Below are 16410 nucleotides of genomic sequence, written 5' to 3' on the forward strand. Positions count from 1 at the left end.
GGACACCTCTGTTTACACTAATTTCCCAGCATCCCTTTCGCCCTTCCTTTTCCTCCTTCTCTGCGGACGCGGTGCAGGTAAGAGTCAACATGTCTGCTGGCACATCCTTGAAAAATGCCCGTTAATCTGCGCGGTGGGCGGCTGATAGTCCCCCGGGGGGCCGGGGCAGGAGCCCCGGTGCTGCTCGGTCGGTCTGTATCTGCGTTTGAGCCGCTGATGGCGGAGATTCGCTCCGGATAGAGAAGCTAGCCTCGGCTAACGAAGCGCAGGGCCGGGGGTAACCGAGCGGCTTCCGAGCTACGCGTGCCGGCTCCCGCACACGTGCGGTAAGGAAAGGGTGTGTGGGAGCCCCGATGCTCGCGGCGGGCTGGAGCTCCCCCGATAAACGGGTCAAACCAGAGGAGCCACCGGCCGGAGCTGTCTCGGATTTTCGTAGTTTCTCGTGAAACAATGAAACGGAAAGAGCCGAATGTTACGTGCTGTATGCAGGGAGCCATCGGTTATCGATCAGTGACGGGCTGACCGCAGAATCACACGGATTCTGAACGGGACTGTTTCTGTGACAACCTCAGACACTTCCCAGGTCGGAGCATGCTCAGTCCTCCACCTGTGAGGTCATAGCTGACTAAACCTACAGTTATCAGGGCCCGGCACTAAAAACTCGTATTATTAGTTGCCATGGTGATGTGTCCTCCTCTAAAAACAGCGGGTACAAAGTTGCGAGCTCAGGAAAACATGCTGGTTACCGGTGCCGTCAATCACGTGATGCTACAGTAGGTTTCAGGTGTTAATGTGACTGTTTCTGTGCAGGTGAACTCACCTGAAGAAGACCACAACGACCAAGATGCCTGGAAGGTGAGTGCCAATCATTTCACTCTGTGTGGTCACATGATGTATGTCTGTGTGAGCGATTTAACCTGCTGAAGTTCTGAAACAGGTGAGGGCAGACAGGTGTTGACAGGAAGTGAGTTAACCGTGAGTGCAGAGCGACTTCCTGTCTGCTCTTCAGTGATTCTGGGATGGGTTTAATAAAGTTTTATTCAAACAGGCCGTGATCTGTCAGAGACGCTGTTCCTCGCTGCAGAGACGCTGATGGTGATGATGTCATGGTTGGAGGTTCACAGATCAGGGCTCGCAAAATCGCTAGCCCGACGTCCCGGAGCTAGCGATATCTCCGGTCGGGCGACCAAAATCTATCTCAGCCCCGCCGAGTGTTTTAGGCAGAAAAAGTATCTGTGTCCATGTGTAAACGCAAAAAACAGTGAAAATCAGAAGCCTGGGAGGGAACGAGTAGCAAAGATGGCGCATAGTCGTGTAAACAGAGGGACAGTAACTACGTGTAACAGCAGCAGTGTTTTGTTTCTGTCACTGTAGAAGTTCATCTCATGTGAACAGTAACGTCTCGCACACCTTTGATGTTGTGTGACCAAATCTCAGTTTTCCTCGTCGACACGTAAACACCTTAGAGTTGGGTCCCTGTTGCTATAGAAACAGTTGTGGGCGCTGTCAGTGGGTCGTTGCTGATGATCTGCGGAGCGTACAGGTGAAGCAGGTGCAGGGTTACGACCTTCGACCCTCACAGATCGGAGGAGAAGGGTGAAGTAACCACGGTGACATCAGCTGGTGGAGTGGGTCACGGTTTGGCTCTGATCAATAAGCACTGGAGTTCCTATTGGTTGTTTTGGGACCTTCTGCCGCTCACTTTAGTTCTATTGATCATTTGTGTCTGATTAGTGAGTTGATCACGTTGCACAGAACGCGTGCAGCAGATAAATCAATACTTGACGTCTATCAGTCCAGAGCGGCACAGGCCTCTGGGGTCACGTTCACCCGTGGCTCCTCCCACTCCAGCTTATTGATGATGTTGATTCTGTCAGCTGTTTCTGGGCTGATTGATCAGTCTGATTACTGATCATTCTGCAGGTTTGATTTGCTTCAGATGTTTCAAGGTCTGTTAGAGATGCGGAGGGTAGCTCTGTCGTTGTGATTGATTTATTTCCCGCCTCCTGTGTTTGGCGACTGTTTTGTGCAGTTTCTGTGTGTGTGATGGAAGCGTGAGCTCCACCAGCTGATGTCTGGGTGAAAAAGACACTCTGTGCTTTGACTTTGGTGAAACCTTTGGTCACGCTTGGGCTGGAGATGAGCAGCTCTTTCCTTTGGTCAGATTTGGGGGCGTGTCAGCAGGTGGTGGTGACATGGTCTGACGCCGTCTCTCTTTCAGACTGTGGAGTAAGGCCATCTTTGCGGGCTACAAGCGCGGCCTGAGGAACCAGCGCGAGCACACGGCGCTGCTGAAGCTCGAGGGCTGCTACAGCCGGGACGAGGTCGACTTCTACCTCGGCAAACGCTGCGCCTACGTCTACAAGGCCAAGAAGTGAGCTGCCACACCGCCATCTTTCATTTACTGTTAAGGTTGGCGTGTTTCTAAGTGTGTGTGTTTTTGTGTGTGTGTGTGCACACGCAGGAACACGGTGACGCCCGGCGGGAAGCCCAACAAGACCCGTGTGATCTGGGGGAAGGTGACCCGGGCACACGGAAGCAGCGGGATGGTGCGAGCAAAGTTCAGCAGCAACCTGCCGGCCAAAGCCATTGGACACAGAGTCAGAGTGGTGAGTCACATGACCTGATCGGCTGGGGTTACGACCTCGCAGACGTCTTGGCTGCCGCGGCGTTTCTGTGTTCACTGCTTCCTATCACGCCATCAGATCGTTTCCAATACGCTTCAGGAGTAAAAGTGTTCGTGCGAACTTTGACCTGCTCTGGCTAAGAGCGCTACCTGAGTGCGCTCAGTCCTTAAATTTGATTTATTCACCATGAAGCCACAGCCACAGCTGGAGGCGTCATTTACAGGTTCTTTTTTTATAACAAGAAATCAATATGACGAGACTATGAGGGGTGTGGCTTCAGACAGCAGCCTTGAGGAAGCTTATCAATATTTGAATAAATGAATAAACTCTAACACAGCAACACAAGAGGCTGAGTAACGTTTGCACATCATTTCAGCTCCTACTCAGTGCAGACCGGGGGGGGGGGGTCTGCAGCTCTGAGCAGTATTTAGAAAAAAGTACCAAGAGAAAAAATGCTGCAGAGCGCAGATCTGATAACTCTGATTGACCAGTGTGTGATGTCACAGCGTGGTGTCGGACTGGCTCTGCGTTACAGGAGGTTTGCGGCTCCAACAGACCAACCCTGAACCGAGAACTTTATTTTATTGATGAGATAAAATTGAACTGTGGTGTTGCACCACGGGCGTCTTTGGCAGGTGAGCGTAACAAGTCGTTAAAACCCCGCCTCTTTGTTTCATTGGCTCAGTTTTCTAAATATTTTGCAGAAATGGCGTTCAGTCATTCGGAGTCACATCTAGAGGTCTCACCTGTCACAGGTGTTTGCTCACAGTGTGACACGCACATTCGTACCACCGTCGCCACATCTTCCACCTCGCTCGGTGCACCGATGCTCTGAAGGCGTCTCAGGTCTTCTCGCCGCTTACTTCTTCTGTGGTTTCTCCTCCTGTGTGCACTTCCTGTGTGGTAGTTGTATTGTGAAGTTCATTTCCTGTGTGTGGTTTTATTGTGACAGTGTACTTCCTCTTTGTGTGCAGATGCTGTATCCTTCCCGGGTGTGAGGCGGAGATGGCAGCGGCTCTTTGTTTGTACAGAAACAATAAAGTGATCAATAATCTGGTCAGACTCCGGCTTCTTTGTTTCTCTCACACACACACAGCCTTCATCTACAGGAGTCTCTCACTCTTCTTCTGACTGCAGGGGGCAGCAAAGCATTCGGAGATGTCTTTTAAAGCAGCGGTCCCCAAGCCCCGGGCCTCGGACCGGTACCGGTCCGTGAGTCGTTTGGTACCGGGCCGCGAGAGTTGAGGCTCAGGTGTGAAATGTATAGTTTTCAGGGTTTTTATCGGTTTTCAGCGTTATTTTGTTATCGTTTTTATCGTTAACTCGGTTTTCCTGGGTCTTTCCACGTGTGTTATGAATAAATCTTCTTTTTTTTCGGTACCGGTACTAGTTTTATTTTGTTGTATTTATCCGCGACACCTTAAAGGCCGGTCCGTGAAAATATTGTTGGGCATAAACCGGTCCGTTGGGGACCGCTGTTTTAAAGGGTGTGTTATGTCCTGAGTTTAGGCTGTCAGGTTGTCAGGACAACGGTGATGATTGGTGGGGGTTCAGGTGTGGGTGGTGCAGCACAATGAAGTTTGGAATCGACTCCAGGTGTAAGTGTTATACAACCGGACTGTATATGAAGCACCTAAAGTGAGCGTGCTCAGAACGATTGGTCCAGCTGTCACATGGTTTTCTTTTTATTAATTAATGTAACAAGTACAACAATGGCAGCATTTTCAAAGACTTTTTTGCAACTTGAGATAACAGCAGAACAGCCTGTATTTCAATATGTAAAATAATATAAACATAAGTAACTAAAGAAATTAATAAAATTAAAAGACATTCTAACCTCTGTGTTTTCTAAAGGTTTTAGTGCAGATCCACAGCGTGTTTTTTGTCAGGCACAGTTCTTTGTGAATAGTGAAAAAGGTTGGCTTTGTTTTCAGAAATCAACATTTGTGAATGAAGAATTTACACATAATAATTATCACATTTAAGACATTTTCAAGTTTCTTTTCTTAGAGATGCAAAAATAATATAATTTTTAGAAAATTCAAGTAAGTTTGGAATCTTTGGGCAAAGCCTGTAGTGCACGTAGTCCCACAGGGCTTTACAGTAAATACATCTGTAAGATTCAATGTTCCCGTCACAGAAAGAACAGGAGTTATTATAAAAAGCAGAACGACATATGAGAGATCCATCGGAAGAATCAGAATACTTTATTGATCCATAGGGGAAATTATGTTGGTTACATGCTCCAGTACAAACCGTAACAAAGGCAGACAATACAAGAAGAAATAGCACAGTGTGTGTGTGTGTGTGTATATATATAGATATATATGTATATATCTATATATATATATGTATGTCACTTACTAATAAATATCTGAATAAGAAAGAAGAGCATGTGCAGGCAGCTGTTGCAGTATACAGTGTGTGAAGTGGATGAGTTGTACAGGGAGGTGGCCACAGGCAGGAATGATTTTCTGTGTCGTTGTGTGGCTACTTCTAAATGGAACGCAGCCTTCCTACGGCGGACAGCTAATAACAGGAATCGGACGCGGTCCACCCAAGTCCACAGCAACCACCATAGCAACAGCCTAGCATGTCTTTAAAAACATATTCTGTCTTCATAACTATCAAAAACGTGAAATGATTTGCAAAGCGTTAAAGTGTTACAGCTGCAGAGAGCTATGGCGGCACCTTTGGAAGCTGTTTACATAGCTAATAATATACGATGTAACCATGGAGACCGTCAGTCACGTGAGCTAGCGGTGCACGTTTACTACAGTGAATAAGGTGATTGTGTGCACAGCGTCCACACGCTGCTGAGGGTAAAGACATTACTTCAATATTGTTTTATATTTATGTATATTTGCCTTCTGTTGACCATCACCTCAGGTTCACCGTTACAGTTTCAGCAGACAGATGCACACTGTCTAAATATGAACACATTCAAAAACTCATGTCTCAGAAACAACCACAGCTGTTCATGTTTGTCATTAGAGTTCTTAAATGCTCTTTAAGTGGCAGAACAGATGAACAAACAGTTAATCGCTTACTTGAGATGAAATCTGCTCAGCTACTTTGAAAACAGCTTCTAACTGGTTCCTCCTTTAACAGGATGACTGCTCAGGGGTAAGGCCATCATGCAGTCCAGCAACCTTTATGCTTCTGCTTTGATTCACCAGGAACTATTAGGGAAACCTTCCAGCGCCTCCTGTGAAAGACACAGGGATAAACACAAACATTTATTAACATGTTCCACAGTCTTCCAGTTTGATTTTCTCATCCTGTGGACAACAGCGTACAGAGATGCAGGTTTATTGTTAACTTTTGTAAGGTTTCTTTACTGAACATATCCAGCTGCAGCTCCACTGTGATCCTGAACTGGATAAGCACTTAAGAAATGTGTCAATAAATGGACATACATCAACTTATTATATTTATCCAAACAGACGGGACCAATAATGCTTCACTGAGTTACAGACTTTAACAGTCTCTTCTATGTAAGAATGTCTCGTGCAAACTTGACAACAAAGGTTTTTCAGACTGCATGTAGCTGTCTCTATGTCAGCTAACACATTTACATTTATGTCTTATTTCTGCTTTCCCATTTTATAATTATTACTTATATTTTGATTAGATACCTTGAGTTTGTAAATGATCAGATTACATAATTGGAATACAATGTATCCAATTCAGGGTCACGGGAGGATGAAGCCTATCCCAGCTGATACAGGACAAAGACAGGCTGCCAGTTTATCGCAGGGCTAACACAATACGTGTAACAGAAAATCCACTTAAATGCAGAGGTGGGTAGTAACGTTACATTTACTCCGTTACATTTACTGAGTAAGTTTTTGAAAAAAATGTACTTTTAAAGTACCTTTTTTGCACGATACTTTTTACTTTTACTTGAGTACATTTGTGAAGAAGAAACGGTACTTTTACTCCGCTACAATTGCAAAATTCGACTCGTTACTTTTAAAAAATAATTAGTTTAACACATTAGATAACGTGCCGCCAGTGGAGTTTCCGGTAACTTTTTTACCAATCAGATGTGGCCATGCAGTCACATGACCAGTTTGAAACTGTGGCGGGCAGAGCGGCCCAAACGTTTCAAAGTAGCGACACACGGAAAGAAGAAACATTAAAAACATGGCAGAGCCAGTCGTCTACGCTAGAGCTGAAGAGGATGAACAGCATTCCTCACATACAAAGAATGTTTCGCTTAAAAGCAGCACAAAAGAACAGCTATGTCTTCAGTGAGAGCCAAAACAACAACTTTTCAGCGTGAAACAACTCAACTCCTGAGGAAACGGTAAGTTTTCTCTAAATATCTTTTAGCTGTGGTTAGCTGGATGTCAGTCTTATGTTACAGCAGCTGTGTCGAGCTCGAGCTGCGAGTCATGTTTTCGGCGCTACGTTGTAGTGAGACAAGTTTGTGGGTGTTTTGTGCAGCTTCAGCTGTCCTTTTAACTGCTCGCTGGTTAGCTAGCGTGAGCTATAAGCTAACAGCTAGCCTGGTTAATGACGCTGGAGTTCCACGCACATGCAAACAGCTCGTCTCTACTGCTTTAACTGTTAAAACAGAGGCAATACTGCGGCTGACAGGGTTTATTATGTGAAACAGCAGCTTGTTTAGTTTAAACAGTCTGCATTAAGCTGGGCAAACACTGCGATTTTTTTCAGTCGTGTTATTCAGCTCCTGCTCAAACTGTACAATTAAATCTCAGGGGTTAGAAGTTCATAGGTCACGATGCAGGTCTCACACTATACGGCCTGATGCTCTGATGCGACCTGAGTGCTCAAACTGTGCGTCCATAACATGAAGCTTATCATACAAAATCTGTCCCTCGCTCTCCCTCTCTGTCTGTCACTCACACACACACACCACCGTCAACTTTGCTCAATTACTAATGAAAAACATTGACCAGGCAGCTGTGATTGAGCAGCAATGTCCATCCAACTCTTTTCATGGTTGTTGTAGTCGTGATAATTTTGTGAGGCCACATTGAAAAGCCTCGGATACGGAAGCGTAGAGCTGCCACCGGGGCAAAAGAAAAATAGAAAAGTGACAATATTGTATATTATATTGTTCTAACAATATACCTTTCACGTTTGAACAATATAATATCAGGTTATTACAATATACAGAATTATCACGTTCGTACAATATAAATATTTTAAACTTAATCTGGAATTCATTGCAAACTGTTTTTGCGGGACATGAATGACAGGATTTTGTTTTTCTACAAGAGTTAGTAAAAACATCTCCAGTGTGATCAAATCTTCTTGCCAAGCATCTGCAGCTTGGCAGTGTATACAGCACTATAATGACCAGACCTGATTCTTTTGAAAACCTTACATCTTTCCACAGGTCTCCACTTCATCAGACATCACCTAGACACAGAGCTGGATGAGGCCAGCACAAACAGCAGCCTAACCGACGAAGATGATGGATCCATGGGGTCAGGAAAGCCAGAAGCAGGGGAGCTGGAGAGGTACCTTTCATGTCCATTCACTGGAGGTGTGGATCTCTTGCATGGCGTTCCTCACATCAAGAAGCTGTTGATCAAAATCAATACAGCTCTTCCTGCATCTGGAGCTTGTGAAGGACGTCTCAGTCATGCAGGACTCCTGTTCACTGCTAAACAGTTTCAGCTTCACAGAAAGAACCTTGAGAGCAAACTGCTGCTGAAGCTTAACCATCACCTCACTGAGTGAAGAAATGGCACATTTTTGCTAAATATGCAGAAATAAATGCACACCCATACAACTTATGGTAAACTGAGCTGCCTTGTATGAACATATGTTGAAGATGCCTCGTTCTAATGTTTTCTTTGAGGCTGCTGTGCCATTTGGAGCAAAGATGAATATAAAGTTTACAGCATATCTTGTCACTGGAAATTGTTTGCACTGTTTATATATTTATATTATTTACTGTAGGTATTGGTGAAAAAAGCTTTATGTTGTGAAAAACTGAAATCTTGAAATTAGAATTGTTGTGCCTTATTTTGTTGATGTTTTTACATATATTCCTTTTGAAAATACTAAAATTTGTATATTTATTTACTTTTGTTTGTCTGATAGCATTTATTTATAAAATAAATCGGACATTACAAACAGTTACTCGCTACTTGAGTAGTCTTTTCACCAAGTACTTTTTTTACTCTTACTCGAGTAACTTTTTTTGAAGACTACTTTTCACTTTTACTTGAGTAATAATATTTTAAAGTAATGCTACTCTTACTTGAGTACAATTTTTGGATACTCGACCCACCTCTGCTTAAATGTTTGATATTTCTAATAATAATCATAATTATGACTATTATTTGAAATATTATTTAAAGGTTTCTTTATACATTTCGATTTTTTTTTTTTTTTATAACCCCTAGAATATAAACCTGAGCTGTTTCAGATTCTGACCTCAGTGACCAGGCTGTGTCCTCACTGCAGCTCCCTCTTGGAAGGACGTCTGCTTCTTGTCTTCCCCCAGTGTTGACCGCCTGCCCTTAATATCACGTACCTGAGGAACAAAAAAGGACAAACACTTGCCTTCATTTAAGAAGTACATTCATACAGAGGTAATCTATGGAAACACACTAGTTCACCCTTTGGGAGGAATCCGTTCCTGTGAAACATTTCTGTAAATCAACATCGTGGAGAATGAAATGAGTTCTTCAGGTGACTCAGCAGTCCCACACTGACAAATGAAACTTCTGTGGAAGAAGAATCTGGATCTAGTTAAACTATTAAGCATCTTTGCTCTTCTGAAATCTGTGTTAAACAACAACAAACATAAATTAGTAACAAAAATACAGCTGAGTCGAGGCTTTACAAACCACCAGCAGCCATAATGCTAAATTTTAATCTTCAAATGTTTCTGAGCCGTCTTCAACCTGCTTTTAACACATTAAAGTCCCACAGTCAATGCAGCCTGACTCAATCTTAGATGTTCAGCACACAGAGACACAGAGGTGCCGTTTAAAGTTTAGTGTTAACCTGAGTCACTGATAATTTGCAGTATTACAGAGTCTGGCAGTCTTTGCATGATGTCCACGTCACTGTACGTTTCTAGCTGACTCTCAGGTGTGACAGGTGTGCCAGCAGGAAAGAGTAATAATAACCTGCATCCTGAGGTTTGTCATGCAGGATTAAAGGAGCCAGGCTTTGTTCACACAGCTAGGATTGTATTTTACACTGACCCTGGGTCAGTATAAGTATCATACAGTTTAAACGAAGCACTGAAACTTGCACATATTTATTACAGATGCACTGAAGCTAATCGAGATATTTGCTGTCAGTCTGTGGCTGCGATTAAACACTTTACTGGAAACTTTATTAACTAGTAACTTCATCAGTCATGACAGAAGCTAATATTTCTGTCCTAACATCGTTTAAACAGTAACAGCTTTACTCCAATATAAGCTAACGTTTACACCGTAACTTTAAGCTAGCACCATAAAGACGGTAAAACACGTAATAATATCTACAAATGCATCTTAAAGCTGTTATATTAGCACTCAGTGTATTACTAACATAACCGCATTAACATTACTGACACTCGCTGACTTTTAATAGTCATTCTATAAATGCTGTCCGTTTAAATGGTCTTACCTGTACACACTGCATATCCACCGGATTCCAGCCAGAGTGGATTCTGGAGTCTTCCACGCTCCTGTTAGTGATCCTCCATCTGGATGGATGAGAACAACCTTCTGAACAATCTAGCAGGAGATGGCCCATATCTATGGGACTGATGTCTGCTAGCGTGGCCAAGCGGTCTAAGGCGCTGGATTAAGGCTCCAGTCCCTTACCAAATTTCCCAGAGGAACCCACCCGAGGGATTAATAAAGTTTTATCTTATCTTAATAACGCCCATTGTATGGACTGATAACAGCCGAAGCGGGTGAATAAAGTCACCCAGTCGCTAGCTGTGCCATTACCCAGCATACATCACTCATGCAATAAAAGATACAAAAGTAATAGCCTATAATTAATTTATCTGCTGTTTCTCAGGTAGTTGTGTTCTGTATACTTCACTACAATGTGATTTCGGAAATATATAAATATACGGACAACAGGCTCTCTTGTCAATCTCTTGTCGTCAATAAACAACGATTAGGGAGCTCTATAGTATTCAGTGAGAGGACCCTGCACGTCAATTGTCGACGCGAGGGGGGTACCCTGCGCGTCGATAAGCGACGCAGAGGGAGCCTGACCATGCGTCACACATTTGACGAGTTGGGAGTGAGAACGTGTTGGAACAAAAGATTTTCTCCTTCATTTCTGTCAAACAATGCTGTCTGAAACGTTTCCAGCTGTTAGTATCTTGTTCGCTAGGCAACCTTTTCAGCGCTACGGAGGCTAGACCGTCCCATTTCACAAGCCTCTCACTTCCGGCCTGAGCTGTCTTTGATCATGCGGCCCTTGTGGACCGTTAAGGCTGCAGACCCTGAGGGACACAGCCTCAGTCTCAAGGGAGACTGGGAGAAGGGTCACATGGTTGATGATACATGATACTGTACTTGTTACTAACTTGTGTATTGCTGATGTGTAATGATGTGATCACACTGAGAAACCAAAGATTTCAAATCCACAGTTTTTAATATTGACATATTAATATAGCACAACTACACGAAATCTGCAAATTGGTACTCCAGTAAATGTACTGTGAGGGTGTCCCCCCCCCTCCGCACGGTGAGTGCAGGCTGGGTGCTGTCACGTGACTCAGATGACCAGGATGAGGTTTGTGGGATTGATCAGTGAGCGCGAGCGCCCTGACAGACCAGACTGAGGGATGAGTGTTGGTTCTGACGTCATGTTGGGGGGAGGGGGGGGGTCTTCGGTCGGATTAAACTCCATTTCCCATGCTGCCCCGCGCATCACCGCTGCTACTGCTGAGCCGCAGCTTCAGTTACCGGAGATCCGCGGACCTGAAGGAGGACAGTGACCGAGGCTGCGCTCACGCCGGGAACGCGGGCAGACTGTGGAACGGACGGACAAGTGAGACCCGCACAGGTGAGACCCGCACAGGTGAGCCCGGACACCGGGCAGCAGCTCCTCTCTGCCCGTGTCCGAGCGCGAGGACAGCCTGTTCTCTAACGGCAGCATCACGGGCTTTTATTGTGAAGGAGCCATAGCCCGTCACCTTATTCTGGAGGAGATGCAGTATTTATACTGCTACCATAACCGTATTTATACCTGTACTACTGCAGTATTTATACTGGTACAATTGCAGTGTTGATAGCATTAATACTGCAGTATAATCCTGTGTTATTTATATTAATTCTATCACAGTAAATATACTAGTGTGCCTGTAGTATTTAAACCAGTACTACTACAGTATTCCTACCGGTTTAAAGGCAGAAGCAGCGTTCCTACAGTATTTACAGTATTTTAAGTTTTTTACAGAATATTTTGCAGTATTTGAAGTATTATTGTAGTAATTGTTCAAATGTTCCTGCAGCGTTCTCACTTAGTTACTTACTGGAGTACTTATTAAGGTAGTATTGAAATATTTTTAGTAGTACTAATGTAGTATTTACTGCAGAATTACTACAATAGTAGTACAATTTGTGCAGTGCAACTATTAATGCAGCGTTTTCAGATTGTATTGCAATATTTATATCACTGTAAAGACAGTATTTACTCATGTATTACTGCAGGATATAGTCCAGTATTACTGTAGTGTGTATTGCAGTATTACTGTGATATTTATGCTGGCGCAACTGGTACTACAGTCTTGGCATCACTGTAGTACTGCTAGATGTGATATTTGGAGTAGTCTTACTGCAGTGTTTTTAATGTGTATCTGCTTTTATCTTCAGGAGCTTTTCCTGAGGTTGTTGGTGTTGCGGGGTCAAAGGTCACGGTCCCATGTGGTCTGATAGAAGATGAAACAACATGACTTTGGACAGAGCGAGTCGGGGTCCTCCTGCGGCGCTCTGCCGGGGTTGCAGGTCAGTACTCGAGTACAGCCCCTCAGGAGGGCAGTAGTACTGCATCGATATTGCATTTGGGAGCACAGTGAAGCCAGGTCACCTCAACAGCGATCGCTGATCAATACTTTCTATTGATCAGTGGAAAAACCTAGAGCCAGGTCAGAGTGGAAGCAGGAACACCCGTGGACGTTCCAGGTGTTCCTAATAAAGTGACCACTGCATCAGAAATCACAGCCAAAGCGATTGATCAGTGTTCATCAGTGTGACTGATGAACTCATTAAACCCTCTGCGGACCTGAATATCTGAGTAATCAATAAATAACTGATCAGATTCAATTAATACATGATGTGATCAGAAATCAGACAGGAAACATGAGCTTCTACTTCAAAATAAAAGCTTCTACTGCACTGCTGAATAAAAAGCAGACAAAGCTGCAGTCTGTTTATATAACGAAGCCCCGCCCACTCCTGATGCTGAGGACCCCGCTGTGGGATTGGCTGAGGCTCTGAGTCTCAGGGTCTATGAGGCACCTGATTGGCCGAGGGCGAGTGAATGGAAGTTATGTGTGTAGGCATCACGAGGCAGGAACGTGAGCTCTGAACGTGCTCGGTGGATGCAGCTCTGCTGCTGTGAGTGAGCGTGCTCAGAGAGGAGGCTGCAGCGCACACACACAGACTTGTCTCTCTTTAAGGACCCTCAGCCATATGATGCTAGTCCTGAAACTCAATGAGACACACATCGGTCCTGTTACCATGGTTACCTTAAGGTTTGCAGCAAACTGCTAACAGCCAATCAGAGAACATTATTCTGTGTATATAGAGTCAGTGTGTTTGGGGACCAGTTTGGGTTTTAGACTTTTAAATGCTGAAGACGTAGAGACAGTAGAAGTTTAACAGGTGTCTACTGTGTGTGTGTGTCTGTGTGCATGTGTGTGTGTGTGGTCAGGTTTCACTGGAGGACAGATCAACTGACTGCCACTGTGAAGAGCTGGAGGAGGACAGAGCTAATGATGCAGAACAGAGCAAAGGTGGAGAGGATGACAGGTAAGCCCCTCCCCCCTCCACACACACACAGATTTGTTTTGCTATGATTGTGAGGACTTCGTACGTCCCTAAGAGGCAGGCAGGTGCACTCACCTGTGTGTTTCTCCTCAGGTGGTGTCATCCCGTCGACAGCGCCGGGTTCTTCTCCTTCATGACGTTTAATTGGCTGACTCCTCTGGCCATGCGCGCCCGCAGGAAGAAACAGCTCCTATTGGATGATGTCTGGCCCGTGTCGCAGCGGGAAAGCTGCCATGACAACAGCATGAGGTGGGAGGAGCTAATGAAGGCATGTATTCAAAGCCTTTGGTCTGTATGTGTGTGTTATTGTGAGACTGTGTGTCCACAGGCTGTGGGCTCTCTGGGAGGAAGAGCAGAGGTCAAAGGGCACAAGCGCCTCTCTGTGTTCAGTGGTCTGGGCGTTCTGTAGGACACGCCTCCTCCTCTCCATCCTCTGCCTCGCCGTCACTCAGGTGGCCGGGTTCAGCGGGCCGGTGAGAACCTCAGAGCCAGAATCACGTTTGCTTTACTGCCATTAGACTGCCGTGGTGTAACCAGTGACTCCGCCCCCCACAGGCGTTCGTGGTGAAGCGTCTGCTCGAATACACCCAACAGGAAGAGGCCGACCTGGGCTACGGGCTGCTGCTGGTTCTGGGTCTCCTCGCGGCAGAGCTGGTGCGGTCCTGGTCTCTGGCTCTGACCTGGGCCCTGAACTACCGGACCGGGACCAGACTGAGGGGAGCCATCCTCAGCCTGGCCTTCCAGAAGATCCTGCGTCTGCGCAGCATCAGGGACAAGTCTGTGGGACAGGTGTGGTTACCTGACTGTGCTGACTTTAATACTCTTATTGTTTTCTACTTCCTTTCACTCTGCTGTCATCTTTTGCTTCCTTCCTGTCAGCTGGTGAACATGTGCTCCAGTGACGGTCAGAGGATGTTTGAGGCGGCAGCCGTGGGCAGTTTGCTAGCAGGAGGCCCCCTGGTGGCCGTCCTCGGCGTTGCCTACAATCTGTTCATCCTGGGACCGACCTCTCTGCTGGGCTCCGCCGTCTTCATCCTTTTCTACCCAACCATGGTCAGTACCTTTAAAACTCGCCGAGTCTGACTGAGTCTTTGACCTTTTGTGAGCCCGCCTGTGCTCACCTGACTACACCTGTGTTCTTCTAAATGATTACTCTTTAACCCTTTCATGCATGAATTATGACAACCTCAATCAAGATTTTTTCTTAAGTATTTTTATTCATCTTTAGGCATGAAAAAAATATTTTTGAACTTCATTTTTTTTAAACATGTACTTTTCAAAGACTTTTTTACACGTCCACTTAGGTGGACAACATTACCTTTGGAGTGGGTGGCAGGGTGTGGAGTGACACATCAGTGTCCAATGTTGTGTTTTATGTGCAAGTATAGCATCAACACTCACACAAATACAAGAAAACAGCCTTTAAAAAGCTGTGCACTGTAGTGACCACTATGTGTGAAAGGGTTAAAGGCAGTGTGAGACGGCGCTGTGACTGTAAGCTGTTTCTGTCCTTAAACGAGCCTCAGACGTGCTACAGGCGCACCTATCGAGCCCGATCAAGTGTATTGATGGCGATGTATTGATCTGCCATTAGATGCTCAGCTCGAGGATGACGGCGTATTTCAGGAGGAAGGGCACGGCCGTCACCGACAGGCGTGTTCAGAAGATGAACGAGATTCTCAGCTACATCAAGTTCATCAAGATGTATGCCTGGGTCAAAGCCTTCTCGCAGGACGTCCACCGTACGCGCTCACCTCACACGCGCTCAGCGGTTGCCACGGTAACACAGCCGAACACTCATCATGTCTGTGTTTCCTCTCAGGGATCCGGGATGAGGAGCGCAGGATCCTTGAGCTCACGGGATACTTCCAGAGCATCACAGTGGGCGTGGCTCCCATCGTTGTTGTCATCGCCAGCGTGGTGACATTCTCTGCCCACATGTTGCTAGGATACGACCTGACAGCTGCTCAGGTACCGCAATTCATGTCCTCTCTGTGTCGGTTACCTGTTGACAGTCTGGTATGATAACAGATGCCCTTTCCCGTTACCCATCCAGGCCTTCACCGTGGTAACGGTGTTTAACGCCATGACCTTTGCCCTGAAGGTCACACCATTTTCTGTCAAGTCGCTGTCCGAGGCCTCCGTTGCTGTGGAAAGATTCAAGGTTGGTTATTGACTTCGTGCACCTACGCCTGCATACTGCATGTTCACAGGAACACCTGCACACACCTGTGCCTCCTGATCTCATCTATGCCCTGCCCTCCTTCCTCAGAGTCTCTTCCTGTTGCCTGAGGTCGATGGGGTCCGAGCGCTGCCTGTCAACCCTCAGGTTGCCGTGGAGATTAGCGGTGCCAGTCTGGCGTGGGAAGGAGGCGGACAGAGCGCTCAGCCCAGTCCGAGTGTGGGAGGGGCCAGCAGACACCGACAGAGAGAAAAGTAAACCCACGAGCTCGTGTTGATCAGCTGTATTGATATTTATATATTTATATTTATTTATTTAGGACAGTGCATGTTAATGAACGTAAATGTAAAAAAAAAAAAAAAAAATTACATGAATGTAAACATGCCAGATTATAGCCAAAGGCTAATTTCCATCTGTTGTCCTTAAACATAAAAAAATAGACATAATAATTCATAAAAATTCATCATTCATTGATAATAAAAACTCCATCACCAAACTTACACATACACACCATTCTGTTCCCAAATAAAACATTAAAACTATACAACTCATACATGATCACACACTTGATTTGTCCATAACCAGTTTTTAACCTTTGCCT

At 45.3% G+C, this 16410-nt stretch overlaps 2 protein-coding genes and 1 long non-coding RNA gene across 5 annotated transcripts in view; 2 read left to right on the forward strand and 1 right to left on the reverse strand.

The window, feature by feature from the left end:
- Nucleotides 1-3683, forward strand: rpl35a (ribosomal protein L35a). The gene is made up of 5 exons (XM_084949804.1): nt 1-77; nt 811-855; nt 2222-2374; nt 2465-2609; nt 3602-3683. The coding sequence occupies exons 2-5, from the start codon at nt 845-847 to the stop codon at nt 3623-3625; spliced, it is 333 nt and encodes a 110-aa protein (XP_084805930.1). The 5' UTR covers nt 1-77; nt 811-844; the 3' UTR covers nt 3626-3683.
- Nucleotides 3684-4811: 1128 nt separating this feature from the next.
- LOC146372743 (uncharacterized) lies at nt 4812-10746 on the reverse strand. Its single transcript, XR_014802138.1, has 3 exons — nt 10239-10746; nt 9048-9147; nt 4812-5835 (listed from the first exon to the last, which is right to left on the reverse strand). It is a non-coding gene; the product is annotated as an uncharacterized LOC146372743 (long non-coding RNA).
- Nucleotides 10747-11477: 731 nt separating this feature from the next.
- Nucleotides 11478-16410, forward strand: part of abcc5 (ATP-binding cassette, sub-family C (CFTR/MRP), member 5) — a 32384-nt gene continuing 27451 nt past the window's right edge. The window contains exons 1-11 of one of the 3 annotated variants that reach the window (XM_084949802.1): nt 11478-11657; nt 12452-12583; nt 13512-13609; nt 13721-13876; nt 13956-14100; nt 14183-14416; nt 14507-14680; nt 15222-15369; nt 15450-15598; nt 15684-15791; nt 15900-16063. In XM_084949802.1, the coding sequence (XP_084805928.1) occupies nt 12518-12583; nt 13512-13609; nt 13721-13876; nt 13956-14100; nt 14183-14416; nt 14507-14680; nt 15222-15369; nt 15450-15598; nt 15684-15791; nt 15900-16063 (1442 nt within the window). In that variant the 5' untranslated portion in view covers nt 11478-11657; nt 12452-12517. Of the gene's footprint in view, nt 11658-12451; nt 12584-13246; nt 13333-13511; nt 13610-13720; nt 13877-13955; nt 14101-14182; nt 14417-14506; nt 14681-15221; nt 15370-15449; nt 15599-15683; nt 15792-15899; nt 16064-16410 lie in introns of those variants that run through there. The other 2 variants (XM_084949801.1, XM_084949803.1) reach the window with 2 other exon arrangements.

Source organism: Perissodus microlepis, chromosome 14 (genome assembly GCF_051167445.1).
Source record: "Perissodus microlepis isolate ML-2025 ecotype Zambia chromosome 14, ASM5116744v1, whole genome shotgun sequence".
Taxonomy (NCBI): Eukaryota; Metazoa; Chordata; class Actinopteri; order Cichliformes; family Cichlidae; genus Perissodus; species Perissodus microlepis.

Excerpts from the sequence above, each read along its gene's own strand:
- rpl35a (XM_084949804.1), top strand. Across the intron at positions 2,375-2,464 it reads TACGTCTACAAGGCCAAGAA|GAACACGGTGACGCCCGGCG; the intron begins GTGAGCTGCCAC and ends GTGCACACGCAG. Across the intron at positions 2,610-3,601 it reads TTGGACACAGAGTCAGAGTG|ATGCTGTATCCTTCCCGGGT; the intron begins GTGAGTCACATG and ends CTTTGTGTGCAG.